General features: G+C 42.3%; 1 protein-coding gene across 1 annotated transcript in view; it reads left to right on the top strand.

The window, feature by feature from the left end:
• The window catches only part of LOC145358028 (disks large-associated protein 2-like), a 105,358-nt gene extending 85,815 nt beyond the window's left edge, over positions 1–19,543 (top strand). The window contains exons 8-10 of the mRNA XM_080211733.1: positions 2,560–2,651; positions 9,754–9,906; positions 19,118–19,543. Coding sequence (XP_080067859.1) covers positions 2,560–2,651; positions 9,754–9,906; positions 19,118–19,336 — 464 coding nt within the window. The 3' untranslated portion in view covers positions 19,337–19,543. The remainder of the gene's footprint in view (positions 1–2,559; positions 2,652–9,753; positions 9,907–19,117) is intronic.
• Positions 19,544–21,219: the final 1,676 nt, after the last annotated feature.

The following is a 21,219-nucleotide window of genomic DNA, read 5'->3' on the forward strand; positions in this document are numbered from 1 at the left end:
GAACGTGCCTCATGATAGTGAATTTAATCAACCCATTCTTAGGCTTCTGCCCAGAATGCTTTCACCAGGAGATGCACAGGAATTACTCTTTTGGTTTAACGTTGTATTTGGTTTCCTCTCTGCCCCACCTACACCATGACTAAAGTTAAGAACTTAAGACCCAAAAATACCTGGATTGGGCTTGCAAAGGAATGGCACTGAAGTTTAAACCCATTTCTGTGGTGAGCCTGCAACCAATAACTTACATAGAAACACACCAGAAAACACACAAATGAGGAACAGAAGAAGACCACTTGGCCCTTTGCGTCTGCTTTGCCATTCAATAAGATCATGGCTGACCTGATGTCACCGTACTCCCAGATTCCAGCCTAGTTTTAGATTCTCCCACAAGAGGAAACATCCTCTCCACATCTACCCTTTAAGACTCCTCAGGATCTTGTATATTTTTATCAAGTTGTCTCTTACTCTTCTAAATTCCAGCAGATACAAATCTAACCTGTTTAACCTTTCTTCAGAAGACAAACTGCCCATTCCAGGTGTCTAGTAAATCTCTGGACTGCTTCCAATGCATTTGCATCCTTCCTTTCGGATGGCACAGTGGTTAGCACTGATAATTCACAGCGCCAGGGACCCGGGTTCAATTCTTGGCTTGCAGAGTCTGTGTGTCTGTGAGTTTCCTCTGAATGCTCCTGTTTCCTCCCACAGTCCAAAAGGTGTGCTGGTTAGGTGCACTGACCTTGCTAAATTCTCCCTCAGTGTACCCGAACAGGTGCTGGAGTGTGGCAACCAAGGGACTTTCACAGTAACTTCACTGCAGTGTTAACATAATCCTATTTGTGCCACTAGTAAATAAACTTTAATAGGGAGACCAGTACTATGGTACTCCAGGTGTGGTCTCAGCACTCAATAAATTTCTTGTTTCCTTCTCTGTGAATGGTATGCCTTGTCTGTATAGCGCACAAGAAACAAAACTTTTCACTGTATACTAATACATGCGACAATAATAAATCAAATTCAAATCAGCAATGCACGTCTCAGCTCAAAGCCTAACCTTCCCACTATTGTATTCAATTCCCCTCACAATAAATGGTAGCATTCTACTAACTTTCCTAAATACTTGCTGCACCTGCATGCTGACCTTTTGTGACTCATGCATTAGGATACCCAGAACCCTTTGCATCTCATAACTCTGAGATATCTCATCATTGCACCCAAATTTCCTGCCTATAGTTTTAGGATACACTAGAACATAAACAGTAATATAAAACAACTGGGTATCATTACATTCGATTGTGTATTTAAATGGTAAGCTGACGTAGTTTTATTAATGCACCTGGAAGTGAGCTTATCATAAAGAGAACCATTTTTCATAAGAGATGCTCAGTCCTTCGCTCGTGACGAACCCGATTTTGGGTGAGTGAAACTATATTGAATAATTTAATAATTTCACCACTGTGCACCAGTCAGTTTCTTAGTAGTTTAGATATCTTTTGATACGAAATGCCTTTAAAGACATGCCTGTAAATTTAAGGAAATGAGGACAATTTAAAAAATCCCCTTGAACCGGTGCAATTGGCAGAATCCAATAATTCAACCGGGGATCATGGTGAGTTTCTGGGCAGTGTCTGAAGTAGACAAATCGAATCAGCTTAAAAGAAAACACAAATATAAGTGGATTGGGGCATAACGCACTTGTGTTTAAAGGCTGGCACTGTGGATATTTACCATGCATCAAAAATAGAACCTTACTATGGGAATAGCTGGACTCATTGAGGTACCAGGGAATTTCTGCATTTTTATTGTTAATGAATTAACAACTTATTGTTAATTGTATAAGAAATTGTGATACAGTAAAATTGTGGAGCTATGAGCAAAAAAAAATGGTTTTTTTTGTTAAGCTTAATCCAAAGATAAAATGACTGTGCTATAGCTCTAATTTTGATACAAACACGCTGATTCAACCTACAGTATAGTCATATAATGCACAAGATTTGCTGTTCCCCTGTAATCCTACAATCATTTTCATTTGAAAGTTAAGGAACCGATTGTCTTGCGAAGATTGCTATTTGAATTGCTTCCACCACCCTTTCAAACAGCGCAATCTAGATTGTAACAAGGCGTTGCATGAAACAAAAAGAATAGATGCTACTAATGTCACATAAAAATCAGCATCTATCGTCTCCTGAATCATATGGAATGATCACAATACTAATGAGGTTCATCCTCTTCAAATCTTTTTTAAAATTTTTTTTTACTTATTTTTTCACCCTCTCTCAGTCTCTTGATATTTTGAAAGGCTCTACAACTAGTAAGATGATAGTGTGAGTTAATGTCCATCTGTCTATATCACTGCACCAAGAAATGCATCTCCGATCAGCTCAAGAGTGGTTTTGATAGAGACCTGGGAACAGGTTGCTTGACCTTTTCCCTCTTCTGGAGATTGGCACGTGTTCAACAAGAGATATTTAGATTTTCAGTTACTCGTAATTAACAACTCTCTCCAACTTGTTGCAATGATTGTCCCCAGAATGTAATGCATTCTCTCTCTTCTGTTTTCAGTACTTGAGAAGATTCGCAGTGCAGTGGGCAGTGCCCAGCTTCTCATGTCGCAGAAGTTCCAGCAGTTTTATCGACTATGCCAGCAGAATATGGTAAACCACGTGGGTTGTATGCAGTTGTTTTGGGTAACAAAGGGACTGGTCTTTCCCAAGGCTTTGCAGCAATAGCTATTTGTATGTGCCAAATTGCTTTCCTGAGTGTCTCCAAAACCACTCCTTGTAAAACTCAGTTCCATTGAATCATAGAGTCCCCACAGTGCAGGAGGAGGCCGTTCAGCCCATCAAGCCTGCCCCACCAACAACGATCCCAACCAGACCTTATCTCCGTAACCCCAGCCGTCCCCCCCACCCTCCTTGTTTCCCTGACACGAAAAGAAAGTTTAGCATGGCCAATCAACCTAACCTGCACTTCTTTAGAGTTCCAGGAAATTATCATTAATCACAATCTGTACTCCTATTTATTTTTTCCAAAAGCATACTTTAGTTTGCAATGTTTTCTGGAAATGCTGCCATCAGCCATGATCACACTGAATGATGGAACAAGTTTAAGGGGCTAAATGGCCTACTCCTTTTCCTGTGTTCCATCAGGGGAATTTCCCTCAAGGAGTTCAAAAAAGACAGTAGGACTAGGGGGCACAGCCTCAAGATAAAGGGGAGGCGGTTTAGAACGGAGTTGAGGAGGAACTTCTTCACTCAAAGGGTGGTGAATCTCTGGAATTCTCTGCCCGTTGAAGTGGTGGAGGCTGCCTCGCTAAATATTTTTAAGAAGCGGGTTGATGGGTTCTTGATAAGAGAGGGGATTAAGGGTTATGGGGAGAGGGCAGGAAAGTGGAACTGAGCCACGACAGATCAGCCATGATCTTATTGAATGGCGGGGCAGGCTCAAAGGGCTAGATGGCCTACTCCTGCTCCTATTTCTTATGTTCTTATGAGTTACTGACTTCAGCAAGATGGGGATATTTTCATACTGGAAGAGCAATTTACTTGGGATATGCAGGATCCAAATGTGCAGATGCATGAAGTGAGTTGCCTCTCACATTTTGCATCTCAAGAACCCCGCCCAAGCCAAGTCCCCTAAAAAGATTCCCAGCACTAATCACTTAATAAAATATTCCACCTGTGGGGATAAATGATGCTAAAGTGAACAATAGTTCTTTTTGATATTTGAATAAATGGCACCAAAGATGAGACTTCCTTTTCAAGCTTCTGCAGTTGTTGCTTATGGAGAAGCGGTGGCATAGTGGTATTGTCATTGGATTAGTGACAAGATCTGCAGACCCAGGTTCAAATCCCACCATGGCAGATGGTAATATTTGAATTGAATAAAAATCTGGAATTAAAACTATAATGACGATCATGAAAGCATTGTCGATTGTCACAAAATCTCATTTGGTTCACTAATGTCCTTTAGGGAAGGAAAGGTGTTGTTCCTGCCTGGTCTGGCCTATATGTGACTCCAGATCCTCAACGGTGTGGCTGACTCTCTGATATGGAGGGCAGTTAGGGATGGGCAGTAAATGCTGACCCAGCCAGCGATGCCCACATCCCATGTAAAGAAAAAAACTTTGTGACAAATGTGACCACTGCGCAGAAATCACAATTATCAAATGTGCTGAGTGCATGCAGAGGTAAACTCATCATTTCTACATTCCTTGTGCTTTTCCTAGTAAACTTCAAAACGGTAGGCAACCAGGAAAGTTGGACTGGCTCACTGTCAATTAACTAAGTTTGTAAACTTAGTTGGAAAAAAGATAATTGTATATTGCAAGGAACAACTAGTTTATTGGTAATATGGGAGAAATTATCTCGATTGTACTTGGGCTTCGGGGAGTCTGCTCATTCAGCATCTAAAAGAGAAAGACAGCTTAATATTTCTGTGTGGGACATGGGCCATAATCTTAATCGGAAGTCCTGTCACATTAATCTAATCTATTTGTTCAGATGCTGACCAAGCTGCTCTGACTTTTCTCCGTTTCATGTTTTTATTTCAACCTTTAACTGTTAATATTTTGTTTCTGCTTCACGACAGTGGAGTTCACTACTTGCAGCATAATTTCTATTCGATTACGTTGATGCCATCCTTAGGTTATGGCAGGGTGAGGAAAAGTGAACTGGCTCCCCTTTTATTCACCTCCTTCATTGGTCACAATCCAAATGTATTTATTTGTTAATAAGGAGCCAATCAAATCGGATTTTTTTTTTTGAGTCAATGAATGCATTTATTAGTTACTAAACCCAAGAAAAAATAAGACACAGTGACAGACCCACATACACACATGCACACACACGCTCGCACACAGGTGCATGTGCACACGCAGGCGCACACATTTACGCACATGTGTACACATACATACGTACACACATGCACACATACACAAATATGCACACGTGCATACCAAAAGTAAGAACGTTAGAGTCCACAAGAAAAGCTAAAAGTATATATGATTAAGACCTTTGCTTGTCTTCGAGGCATAAATTGTTGAACATTGCAACCGTTTGAAGTTAATTGGTTTCCAGGAAAATTCTGGATTTGTCTTCATTCAAGTCTGTACTTCGTTGAAGATACGCTTCAGAGAGAGATATTTTACTACCCTCTCCCAGGGTGTGTTCAGATGACTGCCAAATGTCTTTCTCCTCTTTCCAATTTTGCTTTTAAAACTCCTGTCTGCATATTCCCATAAAAAATTTGATTCGTACATCTTGCAGAGCAAGCAATCCGATGTTATCATCTCCAAAACCTTTGACATGTTTCAAGACAGAAATTGACAGGAATTGGAGTTATTTCATCCCCACAGCAGGTTTTGAATGTTTGACGAGTTTCTGGCAAGTTAACAGTTCCAATGGTCTTGATAGAACCACAGCTGATCAAAGTCCAACACTTTGCATTTTTAATGCCTTCCTTTCAAGAGAGTTCTTTTTGAAGTGGACCTTAACACCCCAGGTGTGAAATTCCATGCAATAAGTTCTGCAGTGCAATTCATTTCGGAACTTTTCAGAGAAGTTATCAATGTATAGACATCAAGTGACTCATGGCAGCCATTTTTGATTAATTTTTTAGAGTTTTTTTTACAAAAACAGGTTTTCTTTAAACAGTTCAATACATCTGTGGTTAGCTGGTGAAGTTTTGGATAAATCTCACATGGTAATAGTTTCCTGTTGGTGTGACATTTAAACAGTTACTAATGGCTACAGTTCAGCCAAAGGATCACAGTGATACTTCCCCAGGATTTCAGCAAATTAGTTCTTCCCCATTTTGTCCTGTTACCCCACTGCTGCTTTCCGTTAAGCATACATGATTAATAGGATAGAGAGTTGGTCCACCTTGTGCCGAGTAATCAGTCAGTGCCACTGTCTAGCCCTACCCATCTTAGATTGATAGTTTACTGTCTGAGAAATGGAACACAAGAAATAGGAGCAGGTGTATGCATCTGAGTATGGCTCATCGAGATTGCTCTGCCATTCAACACGATCATAGCTGATTATTCAATTTCACATCCCCACCCATTTCAATATTCCTTAATCCCCTGAGAAACCAAAAAATCTGTCTATCCCAGCCTTAAATATATTCAGCAATGGAGCATCACCAACCCTTGGGGGAAGAACATTCCAAAGTTTCACAATCCTTTGATTGAAGTAATTTCTCCTCATCTCAGTTCTAAATGACTAGCCCCCTATCCTGACATTGTGCCCTTGTGTTTTAGACTCCCCAACCGTTGGAAACAATCTGACAGCATTTATCCTACGAAATCCCTTCAGAATATTACTTGTTTCAATATTCCTGTATTCCAGTCCCCTTGTAATAAAGGCGAATGTGTAATTGCCTGCTGCACCTACGGGCTGACTTTTTCTTTTCCTTGTACATGCACATCAAAGTCTATCAAAGCATCAATAATTGCAAGTTTCAGACCTTTTAAGAAATGTTCTGCTTTTCTATTCTTATGATCAAAGTGAATAATTTCACACTTCCCTACATTATAATCCATCTGCCACCTTGTTGCCCATTCACTTAAATTGCCTATAATCTCTTTGCAGCCTCTCTTGTCTTCCCCAAAGTTTACTTTTCAACTCAGCTTTGTACAATCAGAAAGCTCAGATACATTGATCTCTGTCTCCTAAATCACTAATATAGGTTGAGAATAAAATAGCTGCAGCCCAATACTGATCCTTGCAGCACTCCACTAATAGCCTGCCAAACTGAAAATGCCCCCTTTATGCCTACCCTTTGCCTCCGGTATATTAATCAATCCTCTATCCATATTATACTAATATATTGCCCCAACTCCACCTTTATCTTGCCTATTGACACTTTATGTGGCGCGTTTTTGAATGCCTTGTAGAAATCTAGGTACATCTAGATTTCTATCTACATCTACTGATTCACCTTTATCTTTCTTATTTGTTGCATTCATGCAAAAATAAATTAATTTATCAAATAGGGTTTCCATTTTCTAAAGCATGTTGATCTGTTCAAATCACGTTATACCATTCTAAGTGCATTGTTAAGATTTCCTTAACATACATTCCAGCATTTTTCCAAAAAATAGATGTTAGATTAACTAGCCTGTACTTCCTTGTTTTTTTCTCTCCTTCCTTTCTTGGAACATACTATTACATTTGCCAACTTCCAATTTGATGGGACATTTCAAAAAATTTAAGGTATTTTACAAAATCATAGCTCATGCGTCCTGAAGCTATTTCCTTCAGAAGCCTAGGGTATAGGCCATCAATTGTCATAATCTGGTCACCGAAGTTTCTGCAGTTCTTTTTGTTTGCTGATATTAACTGCTTTAATTTCCTTACTCTTTTTAGGTCTTAGGATTATCCTTCATTCCTGGTATCCAAATTGTGCCTTCTACTTTAAAGATTGACACAAAATATTTACTCAATGCCTCTGCCATTTCCTCATTTCCTGTGATAATGTCATCTGTTTAGTTTACCTATCCTTTTTTTCATATAGCTATAAAAGTTTTTAATATCTGTTTTTATATTTCTGGTTAGTGTACACACACACCCTATTTTTCCCCTTTTCTAACTTTTTGATGGCCCTTTGCTGGTTTCTAAAACATCTTCTGTCTTGCTATTGTTCTTTGTACTTGTAAGCCTCCTCTTTAAATCAAACACTATCCTTAACTTACTGAGTGAATCCCAGATGGATCTTTCTTGCTGAGTTATTGTTTTTCAATGGAATATATTTTTGTTAAACAGTTTGAATTATCTATTTAAATGTTTCCCACTGTTCATTAACCACTATACGTTTTAATCTATTTATCCTGTAAGCCTTACCAGCTCTTCCCACATAACTACATAATTAGTTTAAGTTTAAAATTTTTATTTGTCATTTGGAATGTACCATTTCCAAACTTACCTTGAAATTCAGTGGTATTATAATCACTATTTTCCAATGGATCTTTTCATATAGCATTCCTAATTAACCCTCTCTCATTACACCACGCTAGATCTAAAATAGTTTTATCCCTAGTTGATATTGTTCCTAGAAATTGTCATGAAAATGTTCTTCAAACTCGCCTTCTAGACCATCCTTGCCAATCTGATTGTTCTTGTTTCTATGAGGATAGAATTCCCCCACAATTATCACATTGCCTTTGTTACAAACACCAATAAATTCTTGTTTAATGCTCTGTCCAATTATATAACTACTGTTGGGGGTGGAGCGGGGGGGGCGGGGAGGGTCTGTAAACTATTCCCAACAGCATTTTCTGACTCCTGGTATCCCTGACCTTCTATAGGTAGCTCCATATTAAAAACAATCTTTGGTAAATCCTTCAGGAAAAGATTTATAGTAGCTTTTTCACTGATTTTTCCTCACTTATGTTTTGACTGGAAGTAAAGACAGAAGAGTGAAAAATGAGAAAATCTCTTTCAGGTTTGCATGTTTTCTCACCATATGTTATTCTTTGACTTTTTGATTCCTGAGAAACATAAGGATGAAGTACAGAACTTTGAAAATATTCAGAAGGAAACTATTTCCAGGTTCAGCGTGTGTTCAGTCACAGCGTACTGTAGGTTTAACTTTACAGGAGACAGCTAATCAAGCCATCTCTGCTCTTACCAAGTGCCTATTTTTTGGAATGTGCTTGCCCTCCTGCCCCACAATATCTACCTCCAAAGGCTGATGAAAATTCAACCCATTCCATGCCTGAATACAGATGGAATGCATAAATAAAAATAAAAAGGATTTACAGACCATTTTAACCTAGCCACTCTGGGGTTCATTCCTGTCACCAATTGATTTCAGCAGGGGAAGCAATAGGACTGTTGGAATTGGTTTCAATGGCTTCAGGCAAGGGAAAGATAAAATGAGTCAAAAGGTAATGATACTTATTGGAAGGGATCAAAGTATGAATTCTCAGAGGGTTTGACAAGGTAGATAACAAGAGGTTGGTTCCCCTCGTGGGAGAGCGTAGGACCAGCGGGTTCAATCTCATAGAAAGGGGTCACCCATTTAAGACAGAGATGAGGAATTTCTTCCCTCAGAGAATAGTGAGTCTGTGGAATTATTTACCACAGAGGGCTGGAGAGGCCTGGGTTGTTAAATATATTCAAGGCTGAGATAGGACAGATTTTTAATCAAGAAGGGAATCAAAGGTTATGGGGATGAGATGGGAAAGTGGCACTGAGGATTATCAGATCAGTCATGGGTTGTATTGAATTTCAGAGCAGACTCAAGGGGCTGAATGGCCTACTTTTTCTCCTCCGTCTTATGGCCTCCTGGGTGTTGAGGAGGAACAGTGGGAGAGTAATTTGCAGTTCTGATGAGGAAATTGGGGAATCAGCAGCCTGTGCACACTTTCTAATGACCCCCCCCCCCCCCAAACCCCCCCCCCCCCACCCACCCGCCGCAACTGCACTGAAGTCGTAAGTGACCTCCACAATGTTGAAAGAGGCAAGGGCCATACTTAGACTCTGCTTGTCTGAAACGTGAAGGGTAGTTACTTGAACGTGGTATTCGAGGTTTCCCAGTGTCTCTAACAAGCACATGAATCACTGTCTTCAGGGCAGGAAGAGGTAATGTGGATTAAAGCTTACAATCCTCCCATTTCCCTCCCACACAAAAATTATATGCCAGGGTCAAATGTGCAAATTTTAATTTTTGGGACACTTTTTGAGTGTGTGCACTCACTGGAAAAGAAACATGTTTTTAACCTTTCTTTTGTTGCTCATTTTTTCTCCTCAGGACCCGAATGCTTTTCCTTTGCCTACCTCCCAGGACCTCGCAGGATTCTGGGATCTCTTGCAGCTGTCGGTTGAGGATGTGACGTTGAAGTTTGATGAGCTTCTGCAGATAAAGGCCAATAATTGGAAATTGCCAGAGGCTCCAGAGAGAAAGGTAGGCCCAAATATGCTGCTGTTGGTTTTGCTCTTTGTTAACTGAATGGTAAAGTGGTCATGGATATATTTTTCAGGAATTTTATCACTGCAGAAATAAAAATACGATTAAAAGTGCATTTTTTGAAGTGGTTATAAGACTGCAAAGCAGATTTTGGCTAAAGACCTCCCAACTGCCGCCAAGAGAGTAAGAGAACTATTTATAGTGAGAGAAATGAAAAGGAACAAAAGGAACATGCATTTTTAGTAAGGTGAAATGTTTTCCTTAATGACTGCAATCCAATTTTCAGCAGTGAAAAATTATAAAGGGCAACATCTCCCCAACAGCAATATTATATAAGAAGAAATGTGTTATAAAATGGTTATAAATGAAAGATGTCACAGACACCAACAATGTTTAATAGGCATATCCAATTAGAGTGGCACAGTACATCAGGAAAATCAATAGTAACTTTAATGCTCACACTGGAATTCTCACAAGAACTTTAAATTAAATTGGACAAGACAGTGAACAACTCAAAAGGGGGAGAGAGAATGGAGCGGGTTACAATGCGGGGATTGAAGTCACAATTGAAGAGAAGGATTTTGGGGAAGTTTTTGAAAGTCAGGAGGACTTAGCAAATGGGATAGAATTAGAAGGGAAGCTCCAGAGAGCTGGTAGTGTAGTGGTACTGGCATTGGATTAGTAATCCTGAGGCCCAGAGTAATGACCCCCGTTCGAATCCCACCACAGTAGGTGGTGAAATTTGAAATCAATAGAAGTAAATCCACAATTAAAGTTCTATTGATGGCCATGAATCTACTGTGGTTTGTTATAATAACCCATCTGGTTCACTAATGTCCTTTAGGAAAGGAAATCTGCCTGGTCTGGCTTACATGTGACTCCAGATCCACAGCAATGTCATTGACTCTTTAATGATCCAGCAAGCCACTATATTCAGGGACAATTAGAGTTGGGCAATAAATGCTGGTTCAGCCAGAGGCACTCACATCCAATGAATTAAGAAACAATACTTAGCTGTTGAATAAGCACTGGCCATTGTTGGAACATAGGGAGTAAGTGACAAGATGTAGCCTGATGATAAGGTTGCATGCAGGAATATAAGTCAGGAAGGGATCGCCTTCATAGGGTAAAGTAAATTTATGGAGGGCTTTGGAAGTGTGGACAACAAAGTTCAATTGAACTCACTGAATTACACTGTATAATTGGGGCTTGCAGATTATGGTGTTAAGTCATACTTCATTTCATGCCATTTTTCAGTTATGGGACCTTTCCTCTTTCTTGAAGACACTTTTCCTGCACACAACATACATTGGGCAGCATTATGCCAACTAGAGCCAGAAAATTGGTTCTGTGGACACAGGTGTAAGGTGGACACATGTCTGCAAGATGCCTGAAGATGACAGCTCGATTTTAACAATGTGTCATGTTGTGTGGCACTGCTACCATGCTAAATAGGATAGACTTCAAACAGACCCAACAACTCAAGACTGGTCATCCATGTGGTTCATTAGAAGCAGCAGAATTGTACTCAACCACAATCTGTAACCTAATGGTCTAGCACATCCCCCATTCTACCATTAGCAGCAAGCAATGGATTCAACCCTGGTTCAATGAAGAGGGCTGGAGGACATGCCAGGAGCTTACCTAAAAATCAGGTGTCAACCTGGTGAAGCTACAATAGAAACTAGAAGCAGGAGTAGGCCATTTGGCCCTTCAAGCCTGCTCTGCCCTTCGTTATGGACATGGTTGATCATCAAATTCAATATCCTGATCCCCCTTCTCCCCTCCACCCCCTCCCCCATATCCTTTGATCCCTTTAGCCCCTAGAACTACGTCTAATTTCTTCTTGAAATCACACAACATTTTGGCCTCAACTACATTCTGTGGTAGTGAATTCTATACTTTCATCATCCACTGGGTGAAGAAATTTCTCCTCACCTCAGTTTTAAAAGGTTTGCCCCTTATCCTCAAATTATGACCCTGAGTTTTGGACTCCCCCACCATTGGGAACATTCTTTCTGAATCTACCCAGTGTAACCCTGTTAGAATTCTATAAATTTCTGAGATCTCCTCTCACTCTTCTAAACTCAAGTGAATATAATCCTAACCAATTTAGTCTCTCTTCATGTGACAGACCTGCCTTTCCAAGAATCAGCCTGATAAATCTTCGCTGTACCCCCTCAATAGCAAGGACATCCTTCCTCAGATAAGGAGACCAAAGCTGCACACGATGCTGATCAATGCCCTGTACAATTGCAGCAAAACATCCCTACCCCTGTACTCAAATCCTCTCACTATGAAGGCCAATATATCATTTGCCTTCTTGACTGCCTGCTGTACCTGCGTGCTTACATTCAGTGAATGATGCGCAAGGACACCAAGGTCTCACTGAGTATCCGCCTCTCTCAATTTACACCCACTCAAGTAATCTGTCTTCCTATTATTGCTACCAAAATACAGGACTCGTTGCACTCAATAATAGGCAGAGTTAAGCAATTCCATAGCCAACAGATCAGATCCAAGTTCTGTAGTCCTACCACCTTCTGAATGATGAATGAATGATGGTAGACAATTAAACTTACTTGAGAAGGAGACTCCACAAATACCCCCATCCTCAATGATGCAGGAGCCCAGTATTAGTGCAAAAGATACACAACAATCTTCAAGCCAGAAGTGCCAAGTCAGTGATTAATCTCAGTCTCCTTCGGTGATCCCAGTATCACAAATCTCAATTTTCAGCCAATTTGATTCACTCCATGTGATATCAAGAAACAGCTGAAGGCACTGCCACACCTCTAGGCAAGCTGTTCCAATACAGCTACGACACTGGCATCTATCTGGAAATGTGAAAAATTGCCCAAGTATGTCCTGTACACAAGCAACAGGATAAATCCAGCCAATTACCGACTATTAGCCTTCTCTCTATCATCAGCAAATTAACGGAAAGAGTCATCAATTGTGCTATCAAGTGGCAATTTCTTAATGATAAATTGCTCACTGATGCTCAGTTTGGGTTCTGCCATGCCCGCTTAGCTCCTGATCTCATTAAAGCTTTAGTTCAAATATGGATAAAGGAGCTGAATTCCAGAGGTGAGGCGAGAGTGATTGCCCTTGATATCAAGGCAGCATTTGACCAAGGATGGGGTGGGAGGGGAAGGGCACGGGTGATCAGTCTGGGGTGGGGGGGGGGGGGGGGTGATAAATCTGGGATGGGGGGGTGGGGGCAATCAGTCTGGAGTGGGAGGGGAAGGGCAGGAGCGATCAGTCTTGGGGGGAGGGATGTGGGGGGGTGGGGACTATCAGTCTGGGTTGGGAGGGATGTGGGGGGGACGGGGGCGATCATTCTGGGGTGGGAGGGATGTGGGGCGGGGCGGGCGCAATCAGTCTGGGATAGGGTACACCCGCATCGGTCGTGCCCGACCCCTGAGCCCCGATAGCTAATGTGGTGGTGCTGGCTTTGAGGCCAGCTGCAGCACCAGAGAGCTGACAGATCTCTCAGCCCTCTGCTGGTTGCCTTTGCGCATGTGTAATGGCACCCTCTGCTGCTGCAGCAGCCTTGCTGATGAGTTAAACCCCTGCCCCCTCTCTCTTGTGTTTAGAAATAGCCTAGTCCATTTTTTACTTCTCTAAGTGCATAAGATATGCAATTTGGACTGGCCCAAAAAACGCATCTGAAACTCTCCTGTTTTCAGGCTAGCTATGCATTTAGAGCTTTTCCTCATAAAGTCACTCCTTGTTTCTTTCCCTTGAGAAATTCAGCCTGTGAGCCTGGCCTGTTAAAGGCTGAAACCTGACCATTGTATTATTAACCATGTCTGAGACGATAGGGGCATCCCCAATGGTAGTAAGCTGGACAGTCTCCAGATAGCGATAGCAGATGGTACAGATGTAAGAAGCATTTACACAGTCACTGTGCTACGTGAAGCAGCTGGCACAATGGTCAAATGCAGCACTTCTGTCCCCAGTATGATCCATGCCACATAATCACATGACATTGCTTGAAATTTAAACCCAGAAATTCTCCACTTATCCCCTGGAGGGGTTTAACCGGAAAAACTTGGTGACAACATTATCAAGCTGTTCGCCCAAGTATAACAAGGGGAAAGTTCTTGTAAGCATTGCATACACGCACCAGTGAGCAACCATATTCCCAGGGAAGCAATGAACTGCCACAATGGAACATATCTGTATTTGATGATATGGAGTTTTGAAGTAACTTGATTCAAATATTTTTCACTGCCTGATTTCAGTTCAGAGTTCAGAACCCATTTTAGCTCCAAAATACAGACCAGTTTGTTTGATTTAGTCAGGATATTGAGGGAGAGTCTTAGATTTAACTTGTTAATTATTTAAACATTGACTGGATTAATTAATGGCAGAGTGTGGTGGGGGGGGGTGGGTGGTGTGGAGATAATTCCTGGATTAGCACCCAGGTGCTATGAATCTTCTGTGAACTATAGGTAACAGTCAGATGGCTCAGAGAGTATTGTGATGAATGGTAGGAAAATCAGAATGGGTTCGATTACAAGGATGTGCTCCTGATCATCCAAATATTTAAAGTGCAGGCATCTACAAGCGTTGTGGGGGTGATTCTCCCATCCCGCTGTGCTGCATTTTTGGCACAGCAGACAAAGAGACTCCAGCGACGACCAATTTTGTGCTGAGAGTCTGAGTCTCCGTACTCCCAGTGCCAAATTTCCGGTGCCTTCAGCCCCTCATCGGAAATCACCACAGAGCTGCCTAATTTATGCAGCAGGAAATTTTAATGTAATTTAAATCCTATTAACGGACCCAGAACTGAAATCTCTGGGCCTGGTAGCCTCTCCCCTCTCCCCCTCAAGGAGTGGTTCACTCCAGTGAAGTTTAGCTCCCCACTTGCGAAGAACTGGCTCTCTGACCCTGTTGGAGTGAACCCCAGAGGGTTGGGTGCCGGGGTGGGGGGAGGGGTGGGTGGTGGTGCTCCCTGGCTATGAAGACCTTGGCAGTGCCAGTCTAAGCTGCCTGGCATTGCCAAAGTGACAACGTGCCAATGCATAGGGGGCATCTTGGCACTGCACAGGGCAGTATCATGGGGCAGGGCCTAAAGGGAGGAGTGGGGCCTGATTGGGGAATCTGGGGCCGGTCTGTGGGCACGGGGCCACGCTACCACTTTGCAGTCGGGGTCAGTGGAGGATGAAGGGAGGGAGGCCAGTGATCGGGGCTGGCCATTGGGATGGGGGAGGTGGGGTCAGTGCTGTGGGTGGGGGGGAAGGGATAAGCACTGCGAGGTTTCGGGACTAACAGTTGGGGTGACTGGAGATCGCAGTGGGCCGGGAAGGAGGGCATCAGGGCTGGGGCTCAGACATGTTCAGGGGCCAGCAATTGGGCCGAGGGAGAGTTGGCAGGGCAGCAATGTGAGGTCGCTGGCCAGCAATCGGGAGGCTAGCAGACAGGGGCCAGTGCGCACGCATGATCTCAGCACTGACAAATTAGTGCATGTGCAGTGGCTCCCTCAGCACTAAACTGGCAGCCTCTCCAGCAGGAATAAGCCCCACCCACTGGTTTCTGGAATGACTCATGCTAGTTCACTCTGCAGTGCACACAGTGTGGGAAATTCATTTTGAAACTCCTGCTGAGAAAACGAGTCAGGGTTTACTCCAGCATTTACACAAATTCGACAGTTAGAATTTTTTTGGGAGAATCCCATCCATGTCTTTGAATTTCCTTGATTTTTTTTTATTATTTGTTCATGGGACTGGGGTGTCCCTTGTTGCCCATCCCTAATTGCCCTTGAGAAGGTGGTGGTGAGCTGCTTTCTTGAATCACTGAAATCCATGTTCTGTGAGTTGTCCCACAATGCCATTACGGAGACAATTCCAGGATTTTGACCCAGGGACTGCGAAGGAACAGCGATATATTTCCAAGTCGGGATGGTAAGTGACTTGGAGGGGAACTTGCAGGTGGTGGTGTTCCCATTTATCTGCTGCCCTTCTCCTTCTCGATGGAAATGGAATTGTTAGCCATTTACTCAATTCTTTGTTTAGTATTCTCTCAATATCATTTATGGGCTTCAAATCGGAGCATAGGTGGAATTGTGACACAAAACAAGACCAAAGTCCATCTAGTTTGCCTTACGCCAATGTGGCAGTCAATAATGAAGGTTAGCAATTAGTTTACACTAGACCCAGACATGTTGTGAGGAAAACACCAATGATAGAAAGCGTTGGAAACCACAATGTTGCTTGTTCCTCTCGAGCCCTCTGCCATGTCTCACTCATGCAATTTCTCAGGGTATTTCATGGGAGTAGTATAAAAATTACATTACTCATGAGCATGTATGGAAATCATTAGTTGGTTAAAAAGTATGTATGCCTGGTCTTAACTTTATATGGACTGATTCTATTTTAATACATATATAATTACAGATGGTAACGTATAAGTCAACTGGAATATAAGATGACCCTGTTTTCAGCCCCAACATCATGTTTTTGCTTGGTGTACAAGTCAACTCCCCTTATGTCACAACATGTTATATTGTCATTAGAACTCAATTTTTCACGCCACAAATGGGTGTTTTACAACCCTTATAAATAGGTGCAAGAGACTATGTGGGTGGTAACAAACGGTGTTGCAAAGATGCATGGGGGTTTAAAACATGCTGATCTGAGTAGACCACAAGTGGCAAACAAAGATGGCGTCTGATCACACCCATGTCAGTGATTCACTTAAACTTGGCAGACAAGTCAACCCCCATTTTTGCAGGAACTTTCCGAGGTTTCAAATGTTGATATATACATCAGCAGTATATTGTTGGTTCTCCTGTATTGTCTTATCATAAATAAATCCCACTATTAGTTTTTGCCTGAATGCATTAATCCCATGGTTTGGTATTTACTGCCTTTTAGAGAAAATTGAAAAATGTGGCAGGCCTCTCAAATGATGACTTCCGTAATCGGGAGTCTCATGGTACACTAACCCACAAGTATGGCAAGCAGTGGGCAGAAGGTAACAAGTATGAGTAAAGCTCCCCAGTTATAATCAATAGCAAATGCACCACTCAGTGTGAGTCTGACATATATTGATTGATAAAACTGCAAGTTCAACCTGCAATTCCTGTAGATTTGGCTGATCTGGTTAGAAAGGGAGGAATCCTTCAGTTGGACTCCATGTCGTCCAGTGAAGCTATAGATCACCCCAGTTTGTCAAACTTTGTGGGGTTTCCCAGCCCTTCCTGCCGACGGTATCTTACAGTCCGACTAATAGACATCAGTGGGACTGGAAGATTGTACCAGTGGCCAATGGCAGACCACATCCACTGTCAGAAAACATGCCGCAAACAGGGGATGGAAGTGGGAATCTCACCCTTAAACTTTATAAATGAAGCAAAACCAGAAACTGCAGGAAAATCTCTTTCATTCTCTCTCCACAGGTGCTCTTAGACCAACTGAGATTTTCCAGCATTTTTCATTTTTGTTTCAGATTCCAGCATCCGCCGTATTTTGCCTTTAACTTTACAGATAAGCGAGTTTGAAAGTGCACATGTCCCTGATGTTATCTGGGGACAAGGTTGATTTCAGTTGTGAAGCTTGGCATAGTCAAACTGCATGTCGCAATGCAATTGGATAAGGTGCCAGAGAACAACTGATGCACGTACAATCATGCCACAGTGTGAATTTGTGCCTAAAAGAGAAGTTGGCCAGTTAATAAATGGAAATTATTTAACTTTGATTTATTATTGTCACGTGTACTCGTGTACAATGCTTCTTGCACACTATACAGACAAAGCATACTACTCAGAGTACATAGGGGAGAAAGAAAGGAGAGAGTGCAGAATGTAGTAGAAGGCGAATGGGATGCTGGCCTTCATAACAAGGGGGATTGAATATAAAAGTAGGGAGGTCTTGCTGCGGCTGTATAGGGCATTGGTGAGGCCGCAGCTGGAGTACTGTGTGCAGTTTTGGGCGCCGTACTTACGCAAGGATATTTTGGCCTTGGAGGGAGTGCAGAGGAGGTTTACTAGGCTGATGCCAGAGTTGAGGGGGTTGAGCTATGAGGAGAGGCTGAATAAACTAGGCTTGTACTCGTTAGAGTTTAGAAGAATGAGGGGAGATCTCATTGAGACGTATAAGATGATGAATGGGATGGATAGGATAGAGGTGGAGAGACTCTTCCCGCTCAGAAAGGATAATAGGACTAGGGGGCACAGCCTCAAGATAGAGGGGGGGGTGCGGTTTAGAACGGAGGTGAGGAGGAACTTCTTCACTCAAAGGGTGGTGAATCTCTGGAATTCTCTGCCCGTTGAAGTGGTGGAGGCTACCTCGCTAAATATTTTTAAGACGCGGGTTGATGGGTTTTTAATAAGCGAGGGGATTAAGGGTTATGGGGAGAGGGCAGGAATGTGGAACTGAGCCACGACAGATCAGCCATGATCTTATTGAATGGCGGGGCAGGCTCGAAGGGCTAGATGGCCTACTCCTGCTCCTATTTCTTATGTTCTTATGTAGTGTTGCAGTCATAGTAAGGGTGTAGAGAAAGATCAGCTTAATATATTCTGATTTAATTTATTACCGTCAAGTATATTGGGAGTACACACAGTAAGAAATCTCAGAACACCAGGTTAAAGTCCAACAGATTTATTTGGTAGCAAAAGCCACTAGCTTTCGGAGCTCCAACAGGTGAATGGCAGTTCTGTTCACAAACAGGGCATATAAAGACACAAACTCAATTTACAAAATAATGATTGGAATGTGAGTCTTTACAGGTAATCACGTCTCAAAGGTACAGATAATGTAAGTGGAGAGAGCGTTAAGCACAGGTTAAAATGATGTGTATTGTATTTTGACAATAGGGAAGGACAGGGTGCAGAATATACGATATATGGGAGAAGGAAAGGATTGGGGACAGAATATATGCCAGCATTTTATATAGCATTTTGATAGAGGGGAGAAGGGAAGGAGAGGGTGCAGAATATATGCCAGCACTTTAGACGCATGGGCTCACAGAACGGCATTCTCCATTGGCCTCGGGTGGGATCTTACGAGGCGGTAAAGTTTGAGCAATAGTGTTGCAGTCATAGCTAGGGTGAAGGGAAAGGTCTGCTTAATATCAGGTAGGTCCATTGTGTTTTTGAGCCGGTTGGTGCAGTGACCTCAGGCTTTTCAGGAAAGGAGGTAAAGTAAGGAGGAAATTGGACTTTGGTGATTCGCTAATCCAATGTTTCTGTTGACAGGATGAAACCAAGATCCCGCCTCCTATACCAAAGAAACCGTCGAAAGGAAGGTTACCCCCGGCGCGGGAGAAGTCATTGGAGCTTGCAGACAGACACAGGCAGGAAGCAAGGAAAAGGCTCATGGCTGCTAAGAGGGCAGCTTCATATCGCCAAAACTCTGCCACAGAGAGTGCAGATAGCATTGAAATCTACATCCCCGAAGCCCAAACCAGGCTTTGACATTGCACAGTGCCAACTTGGCAAAAGCCTCGTCTTTATTTACAACTTCACCTTCTTACGTACAAGGGATGACAAAGCCGGGCCTCGGGCAATAATTTGAAACCTGCAGCCTGGCCTCAGCACTAGCAAGCGTTAACACTCCTCTTGTGTTCCTTTATGTTGTCACGGTGGACCAATTATATTTTCTTCAGTTTTTAAAATGAAGCTGCGGTCTAATATATTTTGTGCACAAGTTCTTTATAATGCATCCGAGTGAAAGAACAATACGGAGAGTGTTCTGGTCAGAACCCCCCCCCCCCCGCCGCCCCCAAGAAGCATGCTGCTGCAAGCATCCCGCAGTCATTGAATTTTTAACTCTTCTTTCAATTAGAAAAATGACTGTTCAGCAGGACACACAAAATACCAGACTTACAAGTCAGTGAAAGTTTTATCATTCAATTTCACTGGAGTTATCTTTCCGTTCTGGTACTTCCGAGTGGTATATTCTTAATGTGGTACATTTCACGGAGGCATTGTGACTGTAGCTAAATTTTTGTCACTGGTCTTAGAAAATAGATTATAAGGAAAAAAAAAGCAGATTTAACACTCAAAAACTGTGAACCGCTCCAAAAATCTGCAGTCTAGAAAGTGCTGAGTACAGTTAGAATTTCAAATCATTCTACTACCCACCAATTCCTTGTCTGTTACGATGAACCTTTCTTACTGGGGATCGGGTGGCAGAAACAATTGGAAAATTATCCCTTTACTTTGGGGACCTGGATATGAATGCAACCCAGCTGAACGGGATGGAATTCTCCCCTCAACGTCCCCCCCGTCTGCCTTTCTATACAGAGAAAAAAAAACACGTAAAGACACAAACAGAACTACAAAAGTGCCAATTGTACAAAGCATCTCCTCTCTCTCGCTCTGAAATGGCTGTTAAAAAGCCAACATGAAATGAGTTTTAAATAAAAAGACTCAACCGAGTTCTCAGTGAGCACGGGTCCATAGCACAAAACCTTGCCCGCAAGTTAGCACTCACAACAGCTGGATTAGCAGTCTGAGCTGGTGTGAAAAGGGAAATATTGCAGCTGTGCACTTTGGGGGGAAATGCCCTGCAGAGTTTGCAATTAAGGCAAGTTGCCAGGAGGATGTGGAGGAAGTTTTTGCGCGCCATCTTCCTGCTGGTGCACTTAATCTGGGATTGAATGATACTCACAGTGGATAGGAACAGAGGGAACAGAGTCCTTTCCTGCAGCATTGACACGGGGCTCACCTTGAGCACAAAACTCAATAATATATTAAATAATGTCAATTTTAATAAAAATACTATCATCCCCAAATCCAGGTGGACACTGGATTAAAGATGAATAAATAATGGTTGGAACAGTACTAAAGTGGGGAAAAAGGAAGCACTCCAAAAGGTGTCGTGAACATCATTGAGGGCAAGGGCTCAAAACAGGAGAGAAGGGATCGAGCCGTTAGGTCCAGATTGCTGCTTTCCAATGTATTCAGAGGGACTGATGCTGAGCCTGTTTGCGCCGAGAGATTGTGAAAAGTATTAAGTTGTGCTTGCATGTTAAGATAATTCTGACTTGCTGGGATGTATTAACCGAGAAAAATGTGTAATATGCAGTGGGCTATGTAATGGCAAAACAAATGGGAAATGCTATAGGAATGAGTGTCCAGTATTTGTGACGTTTGCAGTAGCAAAGTGGATTATGATATTATACAGCATGGTAAAAGCAGGTTCCTTTAATAACATTAAAGCAAGTCATTGGGAGGGGTGGCAGTACAGAGAGTCCTTACACTGAGGCTGTTACAATTTTGAGTAGATAATATTCCAATTTGGTGGCTATCATTGGGCGAACGATTCTTATTGATCAAACTGATTTATATTAAAG

Source organism: Carcharhinus amblyrhynchos, chromosome 24, assembly GCF_965287045.1.
Source record: "Carcharhinus amblyrhynchos chromosome 24, sCarAmb.v2.hapA, whole genome shotgun sequence".
Lineage (NCBI taxonomy): Eukaryota > Metazoa > Chordata > Chondrichthyes > Carcharhiniformes > Carcharhinidae > Carcharhinus > Carcharhinus amblyrhynchos.